The sequence below is a fragment of the Seriola dumerili genome, unplaced genomic scaffold, assembly GCF_002260705.1.
Source record: "Seriola dumerili isolate Sdu_G_001 unplaced genomic scaffold, Sdu_1.0 BDQW01000219.1, whole genome shotgun sequence".
In the NCBI taxonomy this organism is placed as follows: Eukaryota; Metazoa; Chordata; class Actinopteri; order Carangiformes; family Carangidae; genus Seriola; species Seriola dumerili.
In genome coordinates this window covers 1,690,155-1,716,020 of record NW_019174474.1, presented here as the reverse complement: position 1 = coordinate 1,716,020, position 25,866 = coordinate 1,690,155, and the positions used below count along the sequence as shown (strand labels likewise).

The 25,866-nt window shown below is 40.4% G+C and overlaps 1 protein-coding gene across 1 annotated transcript; it reads left to right on the top strand.

The window, feature by feature from the left end:
- On the top strand, positions 1-25,866 carry LOC111228529 (ras-specific guanine nucleotide-releasing factor 1). Its single transcript, XM_022754472.1, has 27 exons — positions 1-685; positions 4,917-5,023; positions 5,322-5,469; positions 7,583-7,675; positions 7,770-8,023; positions 9,609-9,688; positions 9,798-9,991; positions 11,645-11,754; positions 12,578-12,696; positions 13,200-13,360; positions 14,598-14,661; positions 14,996-15,138; positions 15,273-15,355; positions 15,448-15,696; positions 17,172-17,542; positions 17,637-17,756; positions 18,777-18,947; positions 19,170-19,276; positions 19,909-20,021; positions 20,545-20,605; positions 21,277-21,380; positions 21,472-21,556; positions 21,664-21,861; positions 21,947-22,026; positions 22,110-22,227; positions 22,323-22,391; positions 22,946-25,866. Exons 1-27 carry the CDS (start codon positions 410-412, stop codon positions 23,036-23,038), a joined length of 3,771 nt encoding a protein of 1,256 aa, XP_022610193.1. The 5' UTR covers positions 1-409; the 3' UTR covers positions 23,039-25,866.

The window sequence follows — 25,866 nt, the reverse complement described above, 5'->3', positions numbered from 1 at the left end:
GCCTACTGGTTTCTGGAGATTTAATGTGAGAAAAGGACAAACCCCCGAACCCCTTTCCTTCCTTCTCAGCTTGCCTTGTTCAGACTGTTTTTTCGACCCTCACTTTTCATCTTTTGTCTTTTTTGGTGTTTTTTCTTTTTTAACACGATGGGAAAATGTGGACCTTCAAAGCGCTCGGAGTATGACAAAAGATTTTAGGATGCTGGACTTGTGCTGCTCGTTTTGTTCCTCTCTTTTTACTTAAATGCCAACACGGTGAATGCGTCGGACAGAGCGGACGAGCCTGCTGCTAGAGGTCCGCATTCAGAAAGTCAACATCTTGTCTTTCTTGATTTGATTTTTCTCTGGAGCGACTTCAGAAGGATGTAACGGCCGATCCACCGTGTGCAGCTGAAGTCTCCTCATCAAAATGCAGAAGGGAATACGACTTAATGATGGTCATGTCACCTACCTGGGGCTTTTGGCAAAAAAGGATGGTACAAGACGAGGGTGCTTGAGCAAAAAGAGCTCAGACAACACGAAATGGCACACAAAGTGGTTCGCTTTGTTACAGAATATGCTCTTTTATTTTGAGAACGAGTCCAGCTCTCGACCCTCGGGATTATACCTGTTGGAGGGATGCATATGCGACAGGGCGCCTTCTCCGAAACCTTCACTGTCAGCCAAGGAGTGTTTGGAAAAGCAGGTATGGAGAGAGCGCGCGTGCACGCACACGCACGCACACACACACACACACACACACACACACACACACACACACACACACATACAGCCTCTCTCTCTTTCTCATTGCTTTATTGTTTTTCAGACAGCACGTTAAAATATTGACAAGGTGCAACACTGAATCTAGAAAAAAAAATTCCTGCGGGCCAAATGGCTTTGAACTCTATATTAGCCCCGTACAAAACGCTTTTCTTATGAACATGTTCTTCTTATATCCCATCGCATTATGACCTCAAATCCAGCGCAGTAGAATCGCACGAGCTTCCAGATTGCTGTATCGCACGTTATGTAATGCATGCATGGCATTAATGATGAGGTAACAATATTAACACCTAATGATATTACAGCAGCCCTGGCAATGGGCTATGCAGTGTTTTTGCTTTATGTTGCAGCAAACCCGAGCTTGATCCTTTTTATCCTATTGGTGGGAGAGTTTTCAGTGGTGCATGACATGTAAATGGATTTCTGCTCTTATCAAGGTGATGCATTTGCATCCCGGTTGGTCACATATTTTGCTTTTGACTTTCAGTCATCATCAGTCATCATCTTTTTGACGTTTTAGGGCGGAGAGTGATATACCTAATGCTCCCTCGAATAAAACATGCAAAAAAAAAGTTGTGGCCTCAGGGTTTCCATCTTGTGGTTAAAAGATAAAATTACAGTTGGGGCTCGAGAAACAGCAGGGTGCCAGTGATCAGTCAGTTCTGATCTAGCTGACCTAAATGAAATGATTCAATCTGTATATATATATATTAATTTGCATTATACATGGTAATTGACTTGTTAAGAGTGGTATCTTTAATCAAGCCGCTATCAGACCCTGTTACAGTTTTATAAAGACTACTTGTAGCAGGGTTTGTACGTGGAGACCTGCAAATGAAGGATTCACTTGATTCTAAAAGATGTCCACTGACTGCGTCTTAAATCATCAAAACACAAAAGTTCTGAGTGAAAAGGTTAACAGGCCTCCCAATATTGTTATTGTGAATAAACAGTCGAGGAACATAATGCCTCACTGTCACCGTCCCCTCTCCTCTCTCCAGGCTCTGTGCCTGACTCTGTAGGTAGGGCTGCAATCCAAAGTGAGTCCAGGCTCTTCCTGTGAACAGCTGCCCTTGTGCTGACGAAGCAGAATGCAACACACTGGCTAATGTTGTGCTCTCACAGTTGCTTTAAAGGCACAAAAAAAGAAAAAAGGAAAAAAGAAACCCTCCCTGGAAGAACTTGGATTGTTTTTATATTTTTGTCAGCAGTGTTGTTTCCCTCTGCATTCTGCTGTTTTAAATGCAGTAATGTGAATGTGAACATGCTGAGAAAAGTCAGATCAATAGATCCCTGCCATCTTGGACTAAATTCATGATAAACTAGATAAAAGATACTGATTCACTTTATTCTGTGAATTCTGTTTGCGAAGAGAGCAAAAGCACTGAGCACAAATAATGATGTGACTGATATGATGTGCTGCTGAAGAGTTTCCTCTCAATGTAAACAAACAAACAAACAAACATCCAGAAGAGCACAAATACTGTAAGAGTATAGTATACACCTCTATCTCCTATGCCCACCTGGATTTATGGTTTTGTGGCAACATTTTAGCAATCCACTATAATCCCTACATTATATTTATCCTCAAATGCAGTTAGTGTGAAAATGATAATGCGTTTGAGCTCTGGGTTTCTATAGCAACCCTTATTTGCATCCTAAAGAATGATGCAGTTGGAAGAGGCGGGGTAACAGAGAGGAGAGAAGTAGTGTGTCGCATCTCTCCTATTAATGCGAGCGCTATCTGGGCTAAATTTGTTCCTTGCAGTACCTTGGAGGGGTCAGAGTCCATTTATAGAAAACACAGCTCGCTCACACTGGGAAACAGCAGCACTTCAACCAATAACACAAGAAGCTGCAGGAGCAAGTGATGGCTGATTTGATACAAACTGTACTGTAAATCAAAAGATCTGACTAATATACAACATTCGATGCGTTGAGGTCAATGGTGTTGGGATGAAGAAACCTAGCATCCAAACTCAAGCTCCTCATTAAAATGAAAGTGGATGCAAGTTGAGTGATTACTAACACATAGTTCTCCAGGGAATATATTACTGTATAGATCTCGTTATATCAGGAAAGTCCTTTTACAGTACTGCTGCGGTAAAACTGAGCTGTTTACCAGTCAGTAGCAATTATACAAGGCACAGGAATCATTCAACTCATGTAGAAAAAAAAATATTATTATAATTATTTATTTACCACTTACTCATATCCGCAGCACAGCAAGACTGACAAGAGTTGCGGTCCCATAGATGCAATTTTAACTGATTAAAGAGCAAATAATGCTCATGTATCTATATCATGGGATTTATCAATGCTGTATCTCTCTCATATCTCTGTTAACATCTGTAATGATTTTTAAAAGGTGCATGACTCAGCCATAAACATGCAGCAGGAAGCAGACAGTGTGCTTAACATGGCCTCACATCAGACACTCACCGCGCTCTTAGAGAGATCATGAGGGAAAACTACAACAACATGCATGCCTCCCTGCCAGAAATAGATTTTCTTTGACGGTAGGATGAATACCTAATGAATGTGAAGATGGAAGAGCAGTCAGCCATAAATAATGATCAGTTGCAGGTTGATAGGCGCCTGTTGAACATCTACAGGCCAAAGATTAGAGTCTGGTCTCACTCAACATGGCTGGCGCAGTCCAAAGGGAAGATGACATTTCACTTATGGGAATTGTGGTATCATTTTATTTTATTTTATTTTATTTTTTTGAAAAATCTAATTAGTAATATATATATATATATATATATATATATATACACTATATACACCTGATAAAAATGACAACACGACATTAACATTAAAATTGATGAAAGTTTTTGGAAAATTGCAATTATAAATACAGGTGAAGTATCATTCTTGAGAAAATTGTTGAGACTATTTTTTGCAGCCAGCCATTTGCATATGTACTTGTGGCCACTTTGAAAACCACCAAACATCACTATATTTCATGTAAAAGCAAAACTGCTCTTTTTACACATGTCATTTAGTCATTTAGCCATGATAGCAGAAGTATTCAGGTAAGTAAAAGTAGTATTTCTGCAGAATGGCTGCTTGCAAAGGAGGAAATTCCTGACTAATGGAAATCCAAAATGTGCCCCTGTCTATTACCTACACTTCATCTATAAAGCCAAACTAAAACACTTAATTAATACAATAATCACAGATTATTTTTTAAAAAGATGTAATGAATGACTATTGTGTCTGGTAAAGGTGGAGATAATTTGATCTATTTTTTTATGTACCACTTGGAATGCATAAGATTTTATAAATTCATTATATGTTTTGTATAAAAAACCTTCATTGGAACAATACTTGGATTAGAAGTCAAGACTGTTTTTTAGTTTAGGAGCCAGTAGGTGCCAGAAAACAACTAATTGCTAATATATCCTTTTTTGGAGATATTCTGCTCTTTTTTTGGTTGAAATATTATTGCATCTCCTGTTTAGTTACGTTTCATCGCTGTATTTAATGATCTCAGAGGAAGACATTTTCCTGCAAATGATCATCTCTTCAATCAAAGGATGCACATTAAAGACATATTAAGTACACCTGTCAAGTAAAAAAACCCACTAAAACAGCCTGAAGTATTAACTCATACACAAATAGAACACAAGATCCATATGTAAAAACTACTATACCCCTCACAATTAGTTGCTGCTGGGAGTCCAGCGCGAAAGGAATCACGCTCATCTTTAATCGAGTGACACAAGAAAACGCAAAAGCAACCTAACTGTTCACATTGACTGGAGTTGCTAGGAAACAGGTATCGCACAGTTATGTAATTGGCCGTGGCTCCAGCCTCCATGTCTTATGGCATTTCCTCCTGGGAACCAGAGACATCCCAGGAACTGAGCTGGGGGAGGCTTCCCTCAGCGTGCTCCATCAATTGCACTGGTGGGCGAGGAAGATGTGGCTTCCCCAGGCCCTGTGTGGTTTTAAATCACCCGCTTGATGTCTGCAGCAGCGAGGCAGTGGAACAAACACAGAGACAAAAGCAGTGGAGAAGCTTAAGCCAAACCACTATATAATAGATTTATCTGAAAAGGTATATAATAATGAATATTCCTTCCTGTGTAGAACATTGAACACTTCAGGTTAATCCTCACCCTCTCCCCCCTTGTTTGTTTCAGTACTATTTCACTGTCAGCTTCACCCATGAAAACCAAAAGGCGCTCGAGTTACGCACAGAAGATGTAAAGGACTGCGATGAATGGGTGGCTGCAATATCACACGCCAGGTAAAAGGCACACATCAGTGAAATGTGAAGACATGGCAATTAGAAGTTGAATTAGTCGGTAAAGGGTAAGTAATCTTTGACTGATGTGCTCAGTCTGTAGGGATGTTGCCATGGTTTCATAAGTGCAGTTAAAACTATGAGGAATGACAGACTTGAAGAAAAATGCTTTGTTCACAAGAAAAACCTGATTGCTTTGATGTGAGATTAAGCTACATGCACTAATGTGAAATTCATTACTCAAGCTACAATACAAAACTGTGTGTGTCTGTGTGTCTGTCTGTGTTTGCATGTGTTACAGTTACAGAAACTTGGCCAACGAGCATGAGACTCTCATGCAGAAGTATCTTCATCTGCTTCAGATTGTGGAGACGGAGAAAACAGTTGCTAAGCAACTTCGACAACAGATAGAAGATGGGGAAATAGAGATTGAAAGGCTTAAGTCAGAGGTAATATTTACTGTGATTCCTTTACACTCAGGAGTAGGAACGTAAACAAATACGAATACATTATTCAGATATGAACAGATAATGCACTCTGAACCGATACGAACAGCATCTGAATATTTCACTAATATTCACCCCCCACAAACGTCACACCACTTCCTCAGTCAAATCTAAATACACCTCGCTACAATCAGCTGGATTCACTCTTTACAGTGGTGCCAGGATCTCTGATATCACTCAAAGCCAACATCCATGAATCTGTTTAGATTCATTTTCTCTAGTATCAAAACAATACAGGTGATTGTAGTCTGTATAGTCCCAACAGGGACTGCTTCCAAAAATGCAGCACCATTTGTGCAAATGTAAACAAATGACATGCTAAAACCACAGAGAGTTCATTTTAAGTCTGATATTCAGACAGTCACTGAGGTTCATCCTCAATAACTGTTCACCAGTCCTCACCAGATTTGTTGGGCAGTTCAGGATAAGACTTGACTGATGTTCCCCAGGTGCTATTTTTGCCTCACGATCTGATATTGAAGTCTGCACCTTGTGTGACTTGACAGCAGATAGAAATGAAGTGAGGGACCGTCTCAAAAGTGCCTGCTAATCGGCCAGAAAAGCTTTTCAGATTTTTGTCAATAGCTTTCTTGTTCTGTTTTGTTTTTATCACAGACACTTCAGACCAAATTTATTTTTATCTGGGCCTCCTACCATTATATATGCAACTGTCATGTTGGTTTTTTGTTTTTTTTAAAATGAAAAATCATGCGCCATGGCCCACTGCAACTGAGTTGTATTTCAGCACTTTCAAAACCTCCTGCTCTTAAACTATGCCTATTCATTTCCACCAAGAAAATTAACAGTTGCACTGCTTTAATTTAGATCTCTAAAATCTAATTTAATTAGAACTAATTCATTTTTGGATGGATATAATGTTGCTTTATTTAAATATTTTTTTGTATATTTTTTGGCACTTAACTTGTACATGTACATACAGTAAGGGGAGTAGAAATGACAATATAAAACAAATTACCACTTTTGGTATAAATCTAAATACAGATATGTATGTGATATAAACAGATACAGATAGTAGCTTTGTATTACACCCCATTTAGAAGTATATCTTTGGGCTATTTTGGCTGAACTGTTACTTCTGATACCCCTCCTTTTACTGTAATTGGGGCCTCAACACAAAAGTGAGTGCTGTTAAAATATCCAGGATTTTGTCCTCTCTGACTAAACCACAATACTGGAGGATTACAGGATTTTCTATCTATAGACAAATGTGTGGCAGCCGCACACAATATCAGTAAGACCTGCTGTAAATAGACTTCCTGAACTGGCACAACGATAATATATTACCTCTGCTTCTTGCATTGCACGCATGGTCCTTTCTAAAATTTTCATGTGTCTTGATCTTGTCTCAACCTGCCAGCACAACAAATAACAGCTGAACCAACGGGAAAACAGTGCATTATGCTGATTATTGCTCTGTTTGCCTCATATGTGGAAACTAGTGTGAGAGGACAAAAATGGAAGCGGTACCCCGTCACAGAGAGAGCCGTGGTCAGGCCGACCACTCTCCACTTTGCATCTCCTCTCTGAAACAATGCCTCCAATAGGGCTGCGTTCCCGGCTGTATTCTTCAGATCAAATAGTCATTTTACTTTAATGTGCAAATGTGATGCTTGAAATCAAATTATGTGCTGAATATGCATGAACACAGCTTTATATTGCACTGCTTCTATGAAATGCAATGACAATTAACTCTCTTGCTGTCTACAAAGTAAATGGAGACACAGCTTCAAACAGTTCAAGGCAGCTCCAGTCTGCGTTTTTTTTTTTCTCAGCAGCCTGTTTACCTCTTGTCAACATGCAGGACAGTCTGGTACATGTTGCATTTAAATGACCAATGTAAATAAATATTGATGCAGAGATACCAGCCAAGTGAACAGAGCGGGTTTAGTCAGGCTAATGTCTCAGTGTTGACAGCGCTGACAGGTCCTGTCCTGTTGACTCAGTCACTTTGTTTACATGCTGGTACACTAAGTGAGAAGAAGAGAAATGTGTAAGTGGGAATGATTGGTCTTTCTTGTGGTTGCTTCCCTGGCAGATCGCTGGGCTGCTCAAGGACAACGAAAAGATCCATGCCAGCCCTGCAGCTGCCCCAACCGACGACGATTCAGAAATCAAGAAAATCAAAAAAGTAAAGCATGCAAACCTAACCTTGTTTTATTTTTAAGAGTATATTTAGATTTTGAGGAAGTGACCGTAGGCCATAAAAACCTGATCTACTGCAGGTCCAGAGCTTCCTGCGAGGCTGGATCTGCAGGAGGAAGTGGAAGACCATCATCCAGGATTACATCCGCTCACCACATGCAGAGAGCATGAGGAAGAGGAACCAGGTGGTGTTCAGCATGTTGGACTCGGAGGCCGAGTATGTCCAGCAGCTTCACATCCTGGTGAACAACTTCCTGAGGCCGCTCCGCATGGCTGCCAGCTCCAAGAAACCACCCATCACCCATGATGATGTCAGCAGCATATTCCTCAACAGGTTGGATTCTCTCATCCTATAAGATTGCCCTACAAAAAAATAATCTTCTTAAAAGGTATCCTGTGGAGTTTGTGACCACTAGTAGCATTATGGAGCGTTTCTGGACGTAGGCACATAGTCTTTGTGTCGCTTTTCCCCTAAAAGACTGTCGGGAAGCAGTAATGCGCAACACAGAAACATAATGTTGCAGGAGAAAAGAAGCTAGCAAGCTAGCTTGTAAACATAAAAATGGGCTCTGCAAATGTTTTATGAGGAGCAAAATGCATGTTTGTTAGGCCTCAATAATACACTTGATCGGCTTTGATAAAAGACAGAATGTAACATAAATTTGCTTGTTCACAAGATAACTGCGCAAGGTACCTTTAAAGGAGCTATTTGTAAGTTTTGCTATTGCTACATAGCCAATCTTAGCATTAACAGCTGTTTATTTAACATTCTAGAAACTAGAATTACCACCTCGCATTGTAATTGGTCGAATTGTAGCCTTATCCTGATTGGTCAATTTGTAGCTGCGTTCTGATTTGTAGCCACGTTCTGATTGGTCGCTTTCTAGACACGTTTGATTGGCTGATTTGTATCCTTATCCTGATTGGTTGGTTTGTAGCTGCGTTCTCATTGGTTTATTGGTAGCCTTAGTCTGCTCGGTTGATTTCTTGCCTTATTCTTATTGGTCGATGTGTAGCCCTATTCTGTTTGGTCGAAAATATAAGGTGTATAGTATGTCACATGTAGTGTAGACCACAAACAATAAACACTGCCTAGGGTTACCTTGACAACCATTGGGTGGATGGCCATGAAACTTGATACATGTTCATGATGCCTCGTCAATAAATCTTAATGATATTGGTAACCCCATGATGTATCATCTTATACAGTTGGCACTTCAAAATTTCCGTTTGTCCAACTTTTGAATTCATGGCAGCATATCTGTAAAACTAATGTGTGAATCCTGTGAAATTTGCTTTGAATGTTTATGGCATGCAGAAAATGTATTATGTTGATTTTTGGTTGGCATGTGACCAGTCTCTTGCACATCAGCTGAAGTTTCCACTTGTCCACCACATAACACAAAATCTGAAAAACGAAAACAATATGCTACATACATTTATGCATTGCTTTGTTATACAACTTTAGTATCTTTAAGTAAAAAAAATCAAGTTGTAAACAATGTGAGACTAAGCAATGTGATCTGTACTTCCTAAATTTAAAATATACGTTTCTTGATGAAACGATGATTAATTAAAAAAAATGTATTTATGACTATATGAACTGGAATTACACAATGTTTGTGTAGTTGTATGTAGACATATTCAGTCTGAATCAAGGTGAATCAAGGTTTCCTGCCCGATCAGGAAATTCTTTGCTGGGCATACAGACAGTAATCTGCATGTGCCCTCATTAACCTAATCAAAATCCACCCACACACTCATCCAAGCATATTCATGGTCAAAACCTGCACACGCATGCTCTCGTACACACTGTCTGTGCTTTCATTTATCAAAACTTCGCTGGATGTTGGCAGGATTATTAACTTTGAGAAGATTTAAAAAATCAGTTTCACTTATATTTTCTCTTTTTTTCCCAGTGAAACTATCATGTTTCTACATCAGATATTTTACCAGGGTCTGAAAGCCAGAATAGCGAGCTGGCCAACATTAGTGCTGGGTAAGAAAAATCTCCTCTACTTTCTTTGTTTCATTATTATTAATTTTTTTCAGTGTTAACCCTCAGTATTGTCTGTGTCATTGTTGTCTTGCTATTGATCTCTTTACAGCGGACCTGTTTGACATTCTGCTGCCCATGCTGAACATCTACCAGGAGTTTGTGAGGAACCACCAGTACAGCCTGCAGATCCTGGCTCACTGCAAGCAGAACCGAGACTTTGACAAGCTGCTTAAGCAGTACGAGGCCAAGCCCGACTGTGAGGAGAGGACCCTGGAGACCTTCCTCACATACCCCATGTTCCAGGTTAGCTCATTTGCCTCACTGATATACACAAGAAATAAAGGCAGACCCATTTGTTTGCTGCAGAGCTGCAGCCTGGAGCCAGATTTTGTCGTTAATTTTGTGCTCTCGCAGCCATTCTGGGCCAAGTTCTTCTCTCCATATACAAATGCTACCCTTGGGCCATATATTTCACCAACTTAATACTAGGTAGCTATTGCAATGCCAATGATACCCCATTGTGGCTGTCTGTAAAACAGTTGGCCAACTTTGTTTTCTGTACATTCACAGCTGGGTATATTTTAAAGGCACTCTAAAGCCCATAACCATTTTATCCTGCTCTCTTCTTATGCATCTTAAAATTGTCGATTTAGTCTTTAAGGTTTTTGACGGACTGGTGCTTTCCTTGAATGATTAGTTGTTACCTATAAATCCAGTAATCAGGGCTGAAGCTACTGTTGAGGACACTGAGGTCATGTCGTCAGCATTGTGTCTGTGAATTTGGGAATTAAACATCCTGAGGAGGCATTTATGATCTACAGTTACAGACAAAATTGCATAAGGATATTGCACTGGATTGTTTAGACTCAGTATCTTTAAATGCAACCATTTTCAGAAAACTATGAAGTTAAACTGGAATAAAGAATTGCAGAGAATTGCAGTATATTCATGACAGTGTGGAGAATTTTTTGTAATAGCATTTACACCATCGTGTGGGAAGATAAAACTTACAGAGATGTAACTGAGCAGTTGGTGAATTTGCCAAAAAAAAAAAAAAAAAAAAAAAGACTGACTGGTTCTTCATGTGCATAGATTTAATCACACCTCAAATGTTATGACTAATATGTTTCACCCAGAGTATGTCCAAACACCTGACAGCTGTCAAATTACCCACTTCTTAACCAAACTTCTATCACTGTTAGTGTACATTAAGAGTGATTTACAGGTTTGATTGATCGTCTTCAAAGCATATCATATATTATTGAGTTTGACTTTATTTGCTATTAACCCCCTTGTGAGCAGTCGTATTATCTAAGGCTAAGCTGAGGATAAAAGGTGATCCAGCTATCTCCATTAGAGCCCATGAGCTCTGGAGCAACCCACTGGCTTGCTTCATTTGAGAGTGATGAATAGAATAAATAATAGACGTAACCTGGTAACCAAACTGACTAATTCTGAGTGTAACCAAAAGCAATATTTTCATCAATGCCCTCTTACCTGTATTCTAGCGAATGGCTCAGTCAGGACTTGCCTTTTCCTAAACACTCATTGGTGTTGGTGATGTCCCACACTGTAGCATCGCTGATCAACAACAGAAACAGCAGGCATTTGTCTGCTTTTGCTCAGAATATCCCTGTAGTGTTTTTCATGTCTATAAAAAGCGGTTGTCTTTTGAGCTCAGGCTTTAATAATGGCTCCTTTCTGGCAAAGCACGCAGTTTCCCAACAGTCCACCCTGCTGGGGCCTACTGCAGGCTGTGCTGTGTTGATAATAAATTTTGCTGATGAGTGTAGATTGTGCTCTCTACTGATCTACCTCTCATTAGTCTACGTGAACGTTGGCACTTGTATATTCCTGTGTGTGCATGTTTGTGTTGTGGTTGTTACATTTATGGATGGATGCGAGCCGATATATTTGAGCGTGACTCCCCTGTTGCTTTCTGTTCTGTTTCTGTAGATTCCCCGCTACATTCTTACACTCCACGAACTTTTGGCCCACACACCCCATGAGCATGTAGAGAGAAACAGTCTGGACTACGCAAAATCCAAGCTGGAAGAGCTTTCCAGGTACTTTCCTTTAATATCCAAACATGCATGGTGTCTCAAGTGAGCAACATTGTAGGGTAAACGGCACACAAGAAATCATAGTCCAAGGTTTGGTGTGTGTTCTATAATGGGGTGGGTTCAGGGTTCTATAACAAGTACTACAAAAAAAAAGAGAATATTAACTGTAAAAAGTACAGTGGCCCTGAGAGCTCAACGCACAGCAACTTAGGAAATCAAACACAAACAGACAAAACACAAGCAAATTCAGAAAACATCTTCATCAATTTGACAACACATGCGCTGCAAATGCACGCAACACAACCAAATACAGAAACACGCTGCAAGATGACAATATAAGTGTTTCCAGGGGACACAAAAAAGTGATGAACCTGGCTGGAACACACTTGTTTAATGCTTTTAACGCACACACAGATCATTGAACAAGTGGGTCCCAGCTGGGTTCTTCACTTTTTTGTGTCCCCTGGAAACACTTTCATTGTCGTCTGTGCTACTTGCAGCGCGTTACTGTATTTGGTTGTGTTGTGTGTATTTGCAGCACGTGTTGTCAAATTAATAAAGATGTTTAATGAATTTGCTTGTTTGCATGTGTTTTCTTAAGTTACAATGCGTTGAGCTCTTAGGGCCATCACATGAAAGTCCTTTTTTTTCAGCCTGTGAAAAAAGCCTCTCGCTAAATGCACAGTAGTCACTGAGTCCACTAAGATGAGTAGACCAACATTTTGAAAAGTGCCCACTAGTCCCCTCTGTGAATCCTGCCCTTGTGTACAATCATGAAGTGATATAGTAAGACTTCTTGTGCACGATGAAATGTCCCTTTTACTAGAATCATGCACGACGAAGTGAGTGAGACCGAGAACATCAGGAAGAACCTGGCAATAGAACGAATGATTGTAGAGGGCTGCGAGATTCTCCTGGACACCAGCCAGACGTTCGTTAGACAAGGTAACGGGGTTCCTCCTCATCTGTCTGACAGACCAGTCTCACATCTTCAGCCCTGCATTTTATATATATATACACATATATATAAATACCCATATCTCTCTCTCCCTGGGGAACAACATGTACTCCTCATGAGGAGAGTCTTTAATTTCCAAGTGTAATTAGACTGCTCTGAGACAAACTGATGATGAATCTGGGACTGTAAATGTCACACGTCCCCAACAGGCCTTGATGGATGAGGAGAGAGAAAACAGAAATGGTAGATTATTTAATCCTTAGTATCTCATGTGACTGTATATGTATTCAATCGTAGAGGAAGACGAGCAATTTGATATCGATTCTTTCTTTTATTTAGTTTCTCCACTATCCCCTCCTCTTGCTCCTTTTTTTCCTAACCCCCTGTTCTTGCCTCTTTTCCATTTATATATGTACCTCTCTATATCTCTCCCTCTCTCTTTTTTCCCTCATCCGTCTATTTGCACATACTCTTTTATTCCCACATACAGGGTCTCTTATCCAGGTGCCAATGAGCGAGAAGGGCAAGATCACCCGTGGGCGACTGGGCTCTCTGTCTCTGAAGAAGGAGGGGGAGAGGCAGTGCTTTCTCTTCTCCAAGCATTTAATCATCTGCACCAGGGGTTCGGGGGGAAAGCTTCATCTCACCAAGGTGGGCCTGCACTGCTGAGCTCGTAGTGGAGCTGCTCCTTATTTCAAACATTACAATCTTACAACGCCGCACAGCCACAAATCTCTGAGCTAAATTGAACGAATTAACTGGCGGGAGATGAAAGCTACAGGGTTAGCAATGTTGTGGCTTTTATCAGTGGCAATGACCACCGGAGCTACACACACTCATACAAGCCCGTACGCACGCACACACACACACGCACACACACACACACACACACACACAGAGGCTCATTGATCATGTTTGAAAGCAGCTGCTTGATGTTACTTTGATTTGTGTAATGGCGTGGTGGTGTATTATTACTCCACATGATTCAACATAGAGGGCGATTGATGTTTGGGGGTCTCAGATGAGACCAAAAGCTCCCAACCGAAGACCTTACATATACTGTAGCTGTGTTGTGAGATGTTTTAATCATAATCCTTGAAATTTTGTTTGTGATACTATGTATAGTTTCAATTTTCCACGATAACCATGGATTCATTACCTCTTTAATATAATAGTTGTCATTGTCAGTGGCGGGGTCCACCATTCTTGCACTATATTCAAATTGCCCTCAAACATACAAGGGATTTACAGGTTATGATACATGCATGTCTTTAATTCATCACAAGTGACATCAGGCTTATTGTTTACTGGCCAACAGTTTCCTACACCACAAAGGCAGATCATGTCAAAAACTGCAAAAAAGTGCACAGATCAATTTATACAGAAAGTAAAGTAACAATCTCATGTGTCGCGACTGTCATATGTATTAAGTCTTATAGCTTCTTTTACTTGTTTTACATACAGGCAATCTAAAACACAGTATTAATGGCATTGGCATTATAATAAAGAAGTCGTAAAGGACATGTGGAGTCACTATGTGTTTTATTAAGGACTTGTTAAGTGTGTTTTGGCAAGATTTTTCGTGAGGAGGTAGATAACACCTTGCAATTGATTGTTGTCCCTGAAAAGTTTCAAATACTTTTGATAAAATAGGTATGAAATGATGTCAGTATTCTCAGATCTGCTCCGAAGGACAGTCATTTACGTAAACACTGTGGAGACGCAGCTTAGCCTTATTCACAATCACATCTGTATTTTCATGTTTAATTCCAAAATTCATAACGGCAGTAAATTGATGATTCTAGAACTTTGTATCATAAATGGTAGTGTGTTGAGTCAAATGATGCTGGTGTGAGGACACTGAATGTATATTATATGTTGTTTGCAGAATGGAGTCGTCTCGCTCATAGACTGCACTCTTATGGAGGACCCTGAGGGGACAGATGATGAGTGTGAGTGTTTTATTCATAGAGAAGCTTGCAGAAATATGCATCATATGTACCATGTGTGATGTTGCTTATAATGTATGATTACTAGAGTGTGCCAGACTTTATTAATATTTTATGATTAATTTTTTGAACAACAGGAAAATAGTGCTCCAAAGGCAAACAGCGCCATTACAGAGTCGTACAGACTCCAAATCATTTAATTAATAAATAACCATTTTTAGCGTTGATCTTTTCCCTGTTTTTATTAATGTAGATACAGTTCAAACACTTGATATGAATGTCTTAAATTTATAGAGAAAATGACAGCTTATGTTACGTCTTTGTGTTCACCTCAAAGCCAAATCAGACAAGAGTGGCCAAGACATGGAGCACCTGGACTTCAAGATTGTCGTGGAGCCAAAGGACAGCCAGTCATTCACAGTCATCCTGGTGGCCTCCTCGAGGCAAGAGAAGTCTGCATGGACCAGTGACATCAGCCAGGCACGTCAACACACATCACAGTCTCCAGCAGTCAGACAAGGAGCCGAGGATGTCGGCAGAAAGCCTGCATGTTATCCAATTCCCTAACATTTCCTCTGTCCTCTCTGTTTCCTCCAACTGCATCTGTCCTACAGTGCATAGACAACATCCGGTGCAATGGGCTGATGATGAACGCCTTTGAAGACAACTCAAAAGTCACAGTGCCACAAATGATCAAGTAAGCTAATTTTTCTTTACATGCTACTTTGTGCATATTTTCCCTTTTCCTGGCATTCATGAGTTCTACTTGTTTTTTTTTTCCCTGAGCAGGTCAGATTCAAGTCTGTACTGTGATGATGTTGACATCCGCTTCAGTAAGATGATGAACTCCTGCAAGGTGCTACAGATCCGTTACGCCAGCGTCGAGCGCCTGCTGGAGAGACTGACGGACCTCCGTTTCCTCTCCATTGACTTCCTCAACACCTTTCTGCACTCCTATCGTGTGTTCACCACCGCTGACGTGGTGCTAGACAAACTCATCACCATCTACAAGAAGCCCATCAGCGCCATCCCTGCTCGGTGAGTCATTTTACATTTGGACAGGCTTGATTGTTGCTAGGTTGTTGACAGCGTTTACAGTAGACAAACAAATCTCATTCGATCTGTTTGGCATCCTTCCAGACCTTGCAATGCTGCATAAAGATGAGATTGATCTATCATCATGTGAAGCGCTGTCGTCCTCTAATCAATGCAAGGCGTGTGCAGGAGCCAAGAAGCTTGCAGTTTGAACTTTTGGGTTTAACTGCAACCATATGAATAGTTTGTTTCCCATTTTATGCATAAAAATGTATGAAATTGTGAGTAGTTTCACCTGAAGAAGCTCAGTTCAAATATAAAGGGAATGCATTGTCTATAACAGCTCTTACAAGTTCCTAAGGCAGATGGCTGCACAGGAGTAAAACAACAACAACAATATCCATATAAATACAATTTCAAATGGTCAATGATTTTACTTTATGGAAACACCACACAAAGTCACTGGAGTACCCCTTCAAAACTTCCAAACTATCATTTTTTTGTATTTATGACCATGCCAATTAAGCCGATGGATGTGAGGAGGGTGAAACATGAGTCCAGCTGGTGTTCAGGGATATTTGTAGAATTAGTGTTTCGATACTGTATGTGACACTGGAACAGTTAAGTCCCGTAATCTTCAGGGCTTCGTGTGTGTGAATTTGGGGGGTTTGTTTTGTTGGTTTATGTGAGCACAGAGAAGCAGATGGAGCAGTGTAGGAAGACAGGCTCTATGATGCCTCTGTATCACTGTGTGTGTGTGTGTGTGTGTGTGTGTGTGTGTGTGTGTGTGTGTGTGTGTGTGTGTGTGTGTGTGTGTGTGTGTGTGAGTGTGTATTTATGTGTGTGTTCACTGGTCGAAGGCAGTAATTGGGTCCAGTTCCTCCTGCCTGCCTGGGAGAGTGTCTCAACTGGGCTCTGTCGCTCTATGGCAACCAGCCTCGGTGCTGCAGGACCCCACCCTCCCCACTCTCCCTCTCTCCTTGTCTGCAAAAGATCCATAGTGTGAAATGTTGACGGAGTGTTGCGGTGGGGCTAACTCGCCGCTTCGCAGGCCTAGAGCGAGGGCCCCACTGTGGGGTTCAGATCAGGGGGAGCTCCCTATGCCCACACCCTGCAGCATGCTCTCCCGTGGCGCTTGTCATGTCACGGTGAGACACCTACACTTGGCTGCTTGTGTCAGCAGTGGCCATGCGCACTATCACTCGCTGTGCTATTTATGGGAACCCGTGAGGTCGCCAGGAGGGTTGCAGGGAGTGGGAGAGGTTTTCTGCAACACTGCAGCCTGTATCTTGCTCTGAAATGATGAGACGCAACTGCAAAGGGACTTCTGGTTGCTCGGATGACTTGGTTTGCATAAATCATTTAGGAGGTGTTGTGTATTTAGCTAAGCTCTTAAAACATAGGGTGTACTTACCAAATATTAAAGAGGCATATTCCTATGTCTTAAATTCAAATGCATATATCCTCCCTTGATGCAGGTCCCTGGAGTTATTCTTTGCCAGCAGCCAGAACAGTAAACTTCTGTATGGAGAGCCTCCCAGCTCCCCCAGGGCCAGCAGAAAGTTCTCCTCCCCTCCTCCTCTCGCTATCGCCAAGAACTCATCCCCAAACCGCCGGCGCAAGCTCTCCCTCAACATCCCCATCATCACTGGGGGCAAAGCTCTTGACCTGGCTGCCCTCAGCTGCTCCTCAAACGGCTATGCAAGCATGTACTCATCCATGTCCCCGTTCAGCAAGACCACCTTGGACATCAATAAACTCTATGTGTCCAGCCCTATCGCGAGTAAAATCCCGGACGAGGGAGAGGACAAGAAGGACAAGGTGGAAGAATCCTCCGTGAACAAACAAGGTGGGTTGGCAGCAGCCATTCCAAGCAAATTATCCCAATACTGATGTCCTGTAATTATATTCTGAGAAATCTGTGTGCTTTTGTTATGATACAGATCTCTCCGTACGAGAGGAAAGTGACAATGATCCAAACCAGAGTGATGATGGGGACCCAGAGGCCTCTCCCACCAAGTCACCAACCACCCCAAAAAACGTTAAATGCAAAAACTCCTCAGGTACATTGTGTCCTAGACATGTGCACTGACGTAATAACGACTCGATAGTGTGATATCCAAGCTTGTAAACCGCACACTGACATGCCACCTGTATCCCCTGCCTCCGCCAGTGCCACATTCATCACTGAGCCCTCTACACTATTGTGTTTGATCACAGAAACAGACCACATAATAAAACAAAGCTTGTAGCTGACAATATTATTAAATTTGAAATAATAATATGGTTATAAGTTTTGGCTTGTTTTGTATGAAAATTAAAGCTCTCGCTCAGTGATAAGTTACAAAAAAAGAAAAAAAGAAAAAGAAAAACAAACATGAAACTGTGACGCATAAGTCATAAAATATAAATTTGTTCATGATCATGAACATGTGGGGAAAGCCAATGCTTGGCTTCAGTAGGTGTTCGGGAAACTTGTGTCATAGCAACTACATCAAGACCGTGTTTTCCCTGCCGCCCCCAGTAATGAGGCTGTCTCACTGGAGCCAAGATTATCTGTGCCTTCTAAATCTTATGACAGAACCACACAATAGATTTTAAAAACAAAGTCTGCTCTGTGAATATGTGAATTAACCAAAATTGTGAAGCAATGTGTGTGTCTCACATGGTGTAGGATTCTTAGCTGCTTATGATCTGTCTACATTCCCAAGATTTAAACATAGCAGACTGCAGAGAATCTGTTGATTCCTCTGTTATGCTGATATTTGGTGGCTATATTTAGCTGCAACCATCTTGATTATCAAAGCCTCTTGTAAAGTCTGGAGGGACACAGTTGTGCTGGCCTGTAGTGCCCCCTAGTGGACGCTTGAGTAAGGAGACGAAGCAGGTCATCCTGCGGCACATATATATTCAGTTATATTCAGTAATATAAATAGTATTTTACTAAGAGCTTTTTTGTAACTTCTGAATCCTGTAAAATGTGTAAATTTGTCATTGCAACTTGTAATGCCTCTTCTCAAACTGACTGCCTATTTAATATACATGGCACCAATTATTTCCTCTTTATCCGTGTTTCCTTCTAGAGTTCTCCCTGTTTTCCTACAACAATGGCATGGTGATGTCCTCATGTCGAGAGCTGGATAACAACCGCAGTGCCCTGTCTGCTGCCTCCGCCTTTGCAATTGCCACAGCCGGAGCCAATGAGGGCACCCCTACCAAGGAAAAATATCGGCGGATGTCCCTCGCCAGCACTGGTATACACACCTATCCACTATCCATTCAGGCTGAAAGTCCAACTGTAGTTATTGATTAACATCAGCGGGCTGCAAAGAATTGCAAACTGCACCAGATCAGGTCCACTGAGCACTGGTTTTAGATTCATACTCTCCAACCTTTACAGGTGTTTGCTTGCCAAAGCTTTATGTATCATAGTGATGAGAGCTCAGTGTAAAAAAATAATTATATATTTTCTCCAGGTTTCCCAACAGATCAGAGAAACGGAGACAAAGAGTTTGTGATCAGACGAGCAGCGACCAACAGAGTTCTGAACGTCCTGAGACACTGGGTGTCCAAACATTCTCCGGTAAAACATCCCAACAAAAATTCAAAAATCACAGCACATTTACTGTATCGCCCAGTTCACCATTGCAGTGTTCTCATATCCATTCAGTAAGTTTGCTTCAGAGACAATGTTTGACAGTATCAAAACATGAATTTTTTTTACATGTATAAAGGAGAAATAATGTATTTCCAGCAATAATGTTCCAAGGAACTTCTGAAAAGCTTGATTTCCATCTACAAGTCCATCTGTTCAAAATCTTGCCTTCAAATTAATGTAATCAAATTATCATTAAAGGCAACATTAGATGGATAGATGTAATTTATTTGTGATTTTCAGTGCTTTTCAGTTATTTTTTGATTAGGGAATCCATTAGTTTTTGTGTAGTGACCTCCTGCACTTTGACTTTGGTCAATCCAAAGTCTTCAACCAACAGGTACTTCAATCATAGTATTATACTGTATTATTATATCTGATTTGTCATTCGTAGCCTCCGATATGCAAAACACTGTATGCAAATTATGCAAACTATCCACCTGGTTATGTGCAACACAGGGAAACATTTTGTCGTTAACAGACGAATAACGTAGATTAAAAAAAAAGAAAAACGGTTAACTGAAAAAAGGCTTGTGTGTGTGTTGCATGTGCCTCTCCAGGACTTTGAGAGTAATAATGAGCTGAAGACAAAGGTTATTGCCTTCCTGGAGGAAGTGATGCATGACCCTGAGCTGTTAACCCAGGAGAGGAAAGCAGCAGCCAACATCATCAGGTACTGTTGTGTGCCGTTTTATCGGGGTCAGCCCTATGTTCCCACATTTCTAAGAATGTTTTGAAAATTAGGCCCTATTTTCCCACAGTCTTATATGTTCCCATAAGCCCATGTCCACACTAACCCGGGTAATATTTATCCAGTTAGCCCTTCCGTCCACATTAGAATGGTGAATTCCGAAACTGAAAACGATGCTTTACAAAAACGATCGCTGAGGTGGATAAATGTGAAGACGCCGTGGAACGTGGATGCAAAGCGTTCTGAAAACGATTAGTGTGGATGGAGATCGTTTTCATTGTGAATGTGCATTTTTATATTTACCCGGGTTAATGTGGACAAGGCCTAAGATTTTTCTCAAAAGGAAACCCTATGGTCCCATATTTCTTAACATAGGGCTGTGGGAACATAGACACGCTCCCGTTTTATCAGAGGACTCAAATTTATTATGTAAACCCAGTATTTGAGACAATTTATTATACTGTACATACTTCAGAGCTTGACTTTTATCTTGTTCTGTCGTTAGGACTCTAACTCAGGAAGATCATGGTGACAGTCAAATCACCCTTGAAGACGTGACACAACTGGTAAGTGTGAAAGTTTAGTGTGAAGTAGTTTTAAAGCTGCAGGAAGCAAGATTGTAACAAAAATATGCAAATATATACACTTTTCTGTGGGGAGAAGAGCACTCCATCCACTTAACAAGTAAAGATTATTTTAATTATCAATTAATGTGATAATTATTTTCGCGATAAATTGTTTGGTCCATAACATGAGTGCTTTCCCTGAGCCAAAGGTGACTTCTACAAATATCTTGATTTCTTTTTCAGTCCAAATCCAAAGATATTCAGTTTATGGTCATAGAGGATGAAGAAAACCAGAAAATATTTCAAGTGAATCTGTGGCAGTTTTGCTTAAAAAGTTACTTGAACATTTAATCAACTGTCAAAATCGTCACAGAATAATTTTCTGTCAATTAATCAGCAAATAGTTTCAGCTCCAATCCACCTTAACGTTGAAATAGATTTACACTATTGAAGTAAATTCCTGAAAGTCTTTTATGTATATTTCTCTGCCAAAAGAAACCTGGACACATATTTTTTAGATATTTCCTCTCCTCTCATCCTTCTTGCTTTGGGAGATAGACTCCCAAAGATGGATACCAACGTCAAGTTAATTGAATTTTGAGTATTTGCATTCTGTTTTTCACTCACCTTGTGCGTCTTCAATCATTTTCGGTTCATTTTGTGTCTCTTAGGTGGGAGCAGGGAAGGCCGAGCCCTTTGAGAGTCACTCTGCGCTGGAGATTGCAGAGCAGCTCACTCTGCTGGACCACTTGGTGTTTAAGGTCATCCCATATGAGTGAGTGCCATCCCATCTCAGCTGTTGGTGGCCAAGAAGAACACAGATACAAATAATTTTTTTTTAAACTGTTGAATTGTTCACTTTACAGGGAATTCTTTGGGCAAGGCTGGATGAAGAATGACAAAAATGAGAAGACACCATACATCATGAGAACAACAAAGCACTTCAATGATGTATGTTCCAATAAACAAGCCCCTTGAACAACTCCTCTACTCCAACTCTTATTGATTTTCAAACATAATATTGAGTCTAAAACTCATTTCTCTCTTTCCTCTGCAAGATAAGCAACCTTATTGCCACAGAGATCCTGCACTGTGACGATGTGGTCACAAGAGTAGCAGTCATAGAGAAATGGGTGGCTGTGGCCGACATCTGCCGCTGTCTCCATAACTACAATGCCGTGCTCGAGATCACCTCCTCACTCAACCGCAGCTCTGTCTTTCGCCTCAAGAAGACCTGGCTCAAGGTTTCCAAGCAGGTCTGTATCTCCCTATGCATTTTCTTTTCTTCCTAATGCGCTTAGTGTTATCATTAATTGTGTTCTTGATATCCGTTTTCTCTAGACAAAAGCACTGATTGACAAGCTGCAGAAGCTGGTCTCATCAGAGGGAAGATTCAAAAACCTGAGAGAGGCTTTGAAGAAGTGAGTTCAGTTCAAGGACATTGTTTTGGATTGGATCAAGAAAGCAGTACAAGTGGATGATGTGTTTGTTTTTTTCCCACCAGCTGTGATCCTCCCTGTGTGCCCTATCTGGGGATGTACCTCACTGACCTAGCTTTCATTGAGGAGGGAACACCGAACTACACTGAAGACAACTTGGTCAACTTCTCGAAAATGAGGATGGTGAGATCTTCTGTGTCCTGCCACATGTGGGATTTTGTTGTAAATGTGTTGTTTTACAGTCAAAATTTTAATATCCTGCTTCTCCTGCTTTTCAGATTTCTCATATCATAAGAGAAATCAGGCAGTTTCAGCAAACAGCATACAAGATTGACCTGCAACCAAAGGTAAATTAATACCAAGACTGCAGACCAGTGGTTCCTTCTTGGCTTATAACTCCTTAAATAAGCTATGTCTAAAATAAATGCAGCGTCTTAGACAGAACAGAGGAAAGGTTTTATATCAACCATCACTTAGTCTGCCTTGGTCTTCAGTGGAGGGGACTAGTGAAAATAAAGCTATGTCTACTTGCAACCCCTCTTCACAGGTTGTGTATGTTGATGTATTGTGGCCAGTCGAACCAAAGAGTGATTATTCATTTACATTTACTCATTTGGCAGATGCTTTTATCAAAAGCTCATCTCTTCTGAGAGCACCTCCTATCCTAACACCTCCAACACCCTAACATGCTTAATTATCACTTGCTATGCACTTCCGGTGCACTTATTTATCTGATCTCCTTGCACTTGCAATAGATGAAGTGCTAAGTACTAGGTCTCCTACTGCACTGAAGCTTTAGTGTTGCCCCTCGCTTGTAAGTTGCTTTGGATAAAAACATCTGCCAAATGAGTAAATGTAAATGTAAATGTCAATAAAAGAAACTTATTTTTTCATGTTTCAGGTAGCCGAGTATCTACTGGATAGGAGCTGTGTTCTGGATGAAGAAAGCATGTACGAAGCCTCACTCAGAATTGAGCCTAAAGTGCCCAACTGATGGGGAGGTGGTCCTCAACGTTATTATCTCTGTTAATATTACACATCAGTTAACATACACATCATTTTTTGTATAGTTGTACATGTTTAAGATATTTGCTCTTCTGTACAGTAGATGTTTAAGGTTGTTTGATGACACAAAACATTTCAGTGTATATTTTTTTGTTTACCATTGCCATGACGCCACCTGCTTTAAGAATTTATTAACATTTCTTTGGGCTATTTCAAGCATAATAACAGAGGTCACTTTGGTTGCACGTAACTGTGTCTTCTTTGTGACCAATGACATTATTTTGCATCATCTCATACTGTGTCGACTTTGCACTTTCTGAGCACTTGTGCTGCCGGCCATTGTTCTCTTTGCTTGAAATTTACTAATGACTGAATTTCTCTGCAACCAATGTAGCAATGTAAAAATGTAACTGCATCAAATCAGGTAAAAGAGCACAGAGAATATAATTGTATTTAATGCTGGGAAACAATGATCAGTGGAGATGACAGCAAGGTATCTGACACATAACTGTCTCTGTGCTTCCCAAACTAAAACAAGAGGGATTTGTTTCTTCATTTCTGTTCACAACTCTAAGGACAGGGGTTCCCAACCATTTTTGAACTGCAAATCATTTTTATATTGATAGTGTCATAGCAGCCCAGGGGGATCAACCAAGGATGAAACTAAATGGATAACAAAGCTCTATATCTTGTTGTGGTTAGTTACTAAATTAAAATAAAACTACTGAATGAATGCTGAAGGTGCTGATGCCAGACTGGTTGCCACACATACTCTGCCATACCTTCTTTACTTAACAACACTAAGTCTACAACCACGCTAACAGCTCTCTGAGGCTGTACTCCACTGCACAGCAGTGGTTTCAGCTAAATGCTAATGTCAGTGCACTAACAAGGTCACACTGATGATGTTAATATGCTGATGTTTACTAAGTATAATGGTTACTATGTTCAGCATCATAGTTTTGCATGTTATCATGCTTCATGCTAATTAGCAATAAACACAGTCAAGCTGAGGCTGCTGGGAATGTAATTTGTTTTGCAGGTATTTAACCAAATTATTGAGAAAATTGAAGTGCTGACCAAGTGAAAGGTCAGAGAATCACCAAAATTACTACAGGTCATCCAGGGTGACATGAACATATGAACCAAATTTCCAGGCAATCTGTCCAATAGTTGAAGAGACATCTCCCCTCAAAATTACCTATGTGAAACAGCACTAGCACAAAAGTCAAAGGATCACCAAGGTCATTAGGCTTTATCCTCTGGGCTCCACACTATGTTCCAAATTTCATGGCAGTCCTTTGATGAGTTGAGATATTTTGGTCTGGACCAAAGTGGTGGACCCATAGGCCAACATTGCCATCTCTAGAGTCATGCTGCTAGCGTGTCTAAAAACCAATATATTGTTGTTGGGAATGTGACAGGGAGTTATGAAAAACATAGCTCAGACTCTTCAAACATAATAGCCTATAAAGCTTTACAATTATTCACCTTTTTTTCGCAGAGTCATACAGTTGCCAGTAGCAAATGTTCTGAGTCCCCTTAATGGTCCACAGCCTTGAGGTTGGGAACCTCTGCTCTATGATACATGTCTTCATTAACCTACAATTGACACAATTTTAATGTTTTATTTGTTTTTTGTTGTAAAGTAACACACTCTTTTCATTGTCTGTTGTCACATGAGGTGCTCAGACTCACCTTAGACACCTCAGTTCATTTCGTATAATCAAATATAAGCTGTGTAACAACATACAGTGCTAAAGAAGGGATACATCTCTTTGCTGTGACTTGAGGTGAAGGTTATCTGAATTTACTGTTACACAGTACAGTACAGTACAGTACAGTACAGTGAGTTCTCCCCTTTGTCCAAATCTTATGTTGCTTGGTTTTTTGTCCAACTCAATCTCATGACAAAAGTTCACATGCGGTGGTAAGTGTTGTATCTTCAGGTTCGGCGATACTTCTGTAGAGTAAAAGGTTGTTGCTCTTCTGTAATTAAAAGACAATCTGTCCTTTTTGCTGTTCCAGTGATTGTGGAACGTGACTGTATATCACTCTGTTATATGCATTGCTGTTAAAAACTATGATAAAACATATGTGAATGACCTCTGCCTGCAGCATTCAAACACTATTTTTGTAGTAGTATAAGAGAGAGTGACTTGCTCTTTATATGAACATGGGAAAGTATTTTGTACTTTGTTGTTAATTCACCTCACTGAGATGTGCTGTACATTTTGTACATGCAACCCTGCATATTTCTCAATGTGGAACAGTGTAATCCTTTCAAAAAAAAGAATTGTATCTCAAGCTTAAACACAAAACGCTATAACAGTGTGGTCTTGAAACCATGACTTAGTGGTAGGAGGCAACTTCAGAGTGTTTTACATTTATACTGTAATCCTGTCTATAACCATTTCTGTTAGCAGGAATATAGTAACGTAGTGCTTATTCTGTGAATATTTGTATGTATTTTTACTATGTATGTACAGTACACTTTTGAAGCTCATGTGGCAGGCATGCAACACCTTCACAGACAGAATAATACTATATACTTATACTGTATACACTTATACATGCACATACTCTTATAAGGTATATAAACAAATAAACATTTTGCTGTTAGCAATACCCAGTGGTATGAAAATTATCTTTCAACCCTCATGTTTCCACACCTTAAGAAATATTCCCAGTTTTGTAAGAATAAAAAAATAGAAAACAGAATAAAAGATTTGATGATGAGAATAACTAATAAACAAAGATATGTTTCCCAGTTACCTCTTGCTAATAAATCCATTTTATCTCAGGGGCATTTTGTCT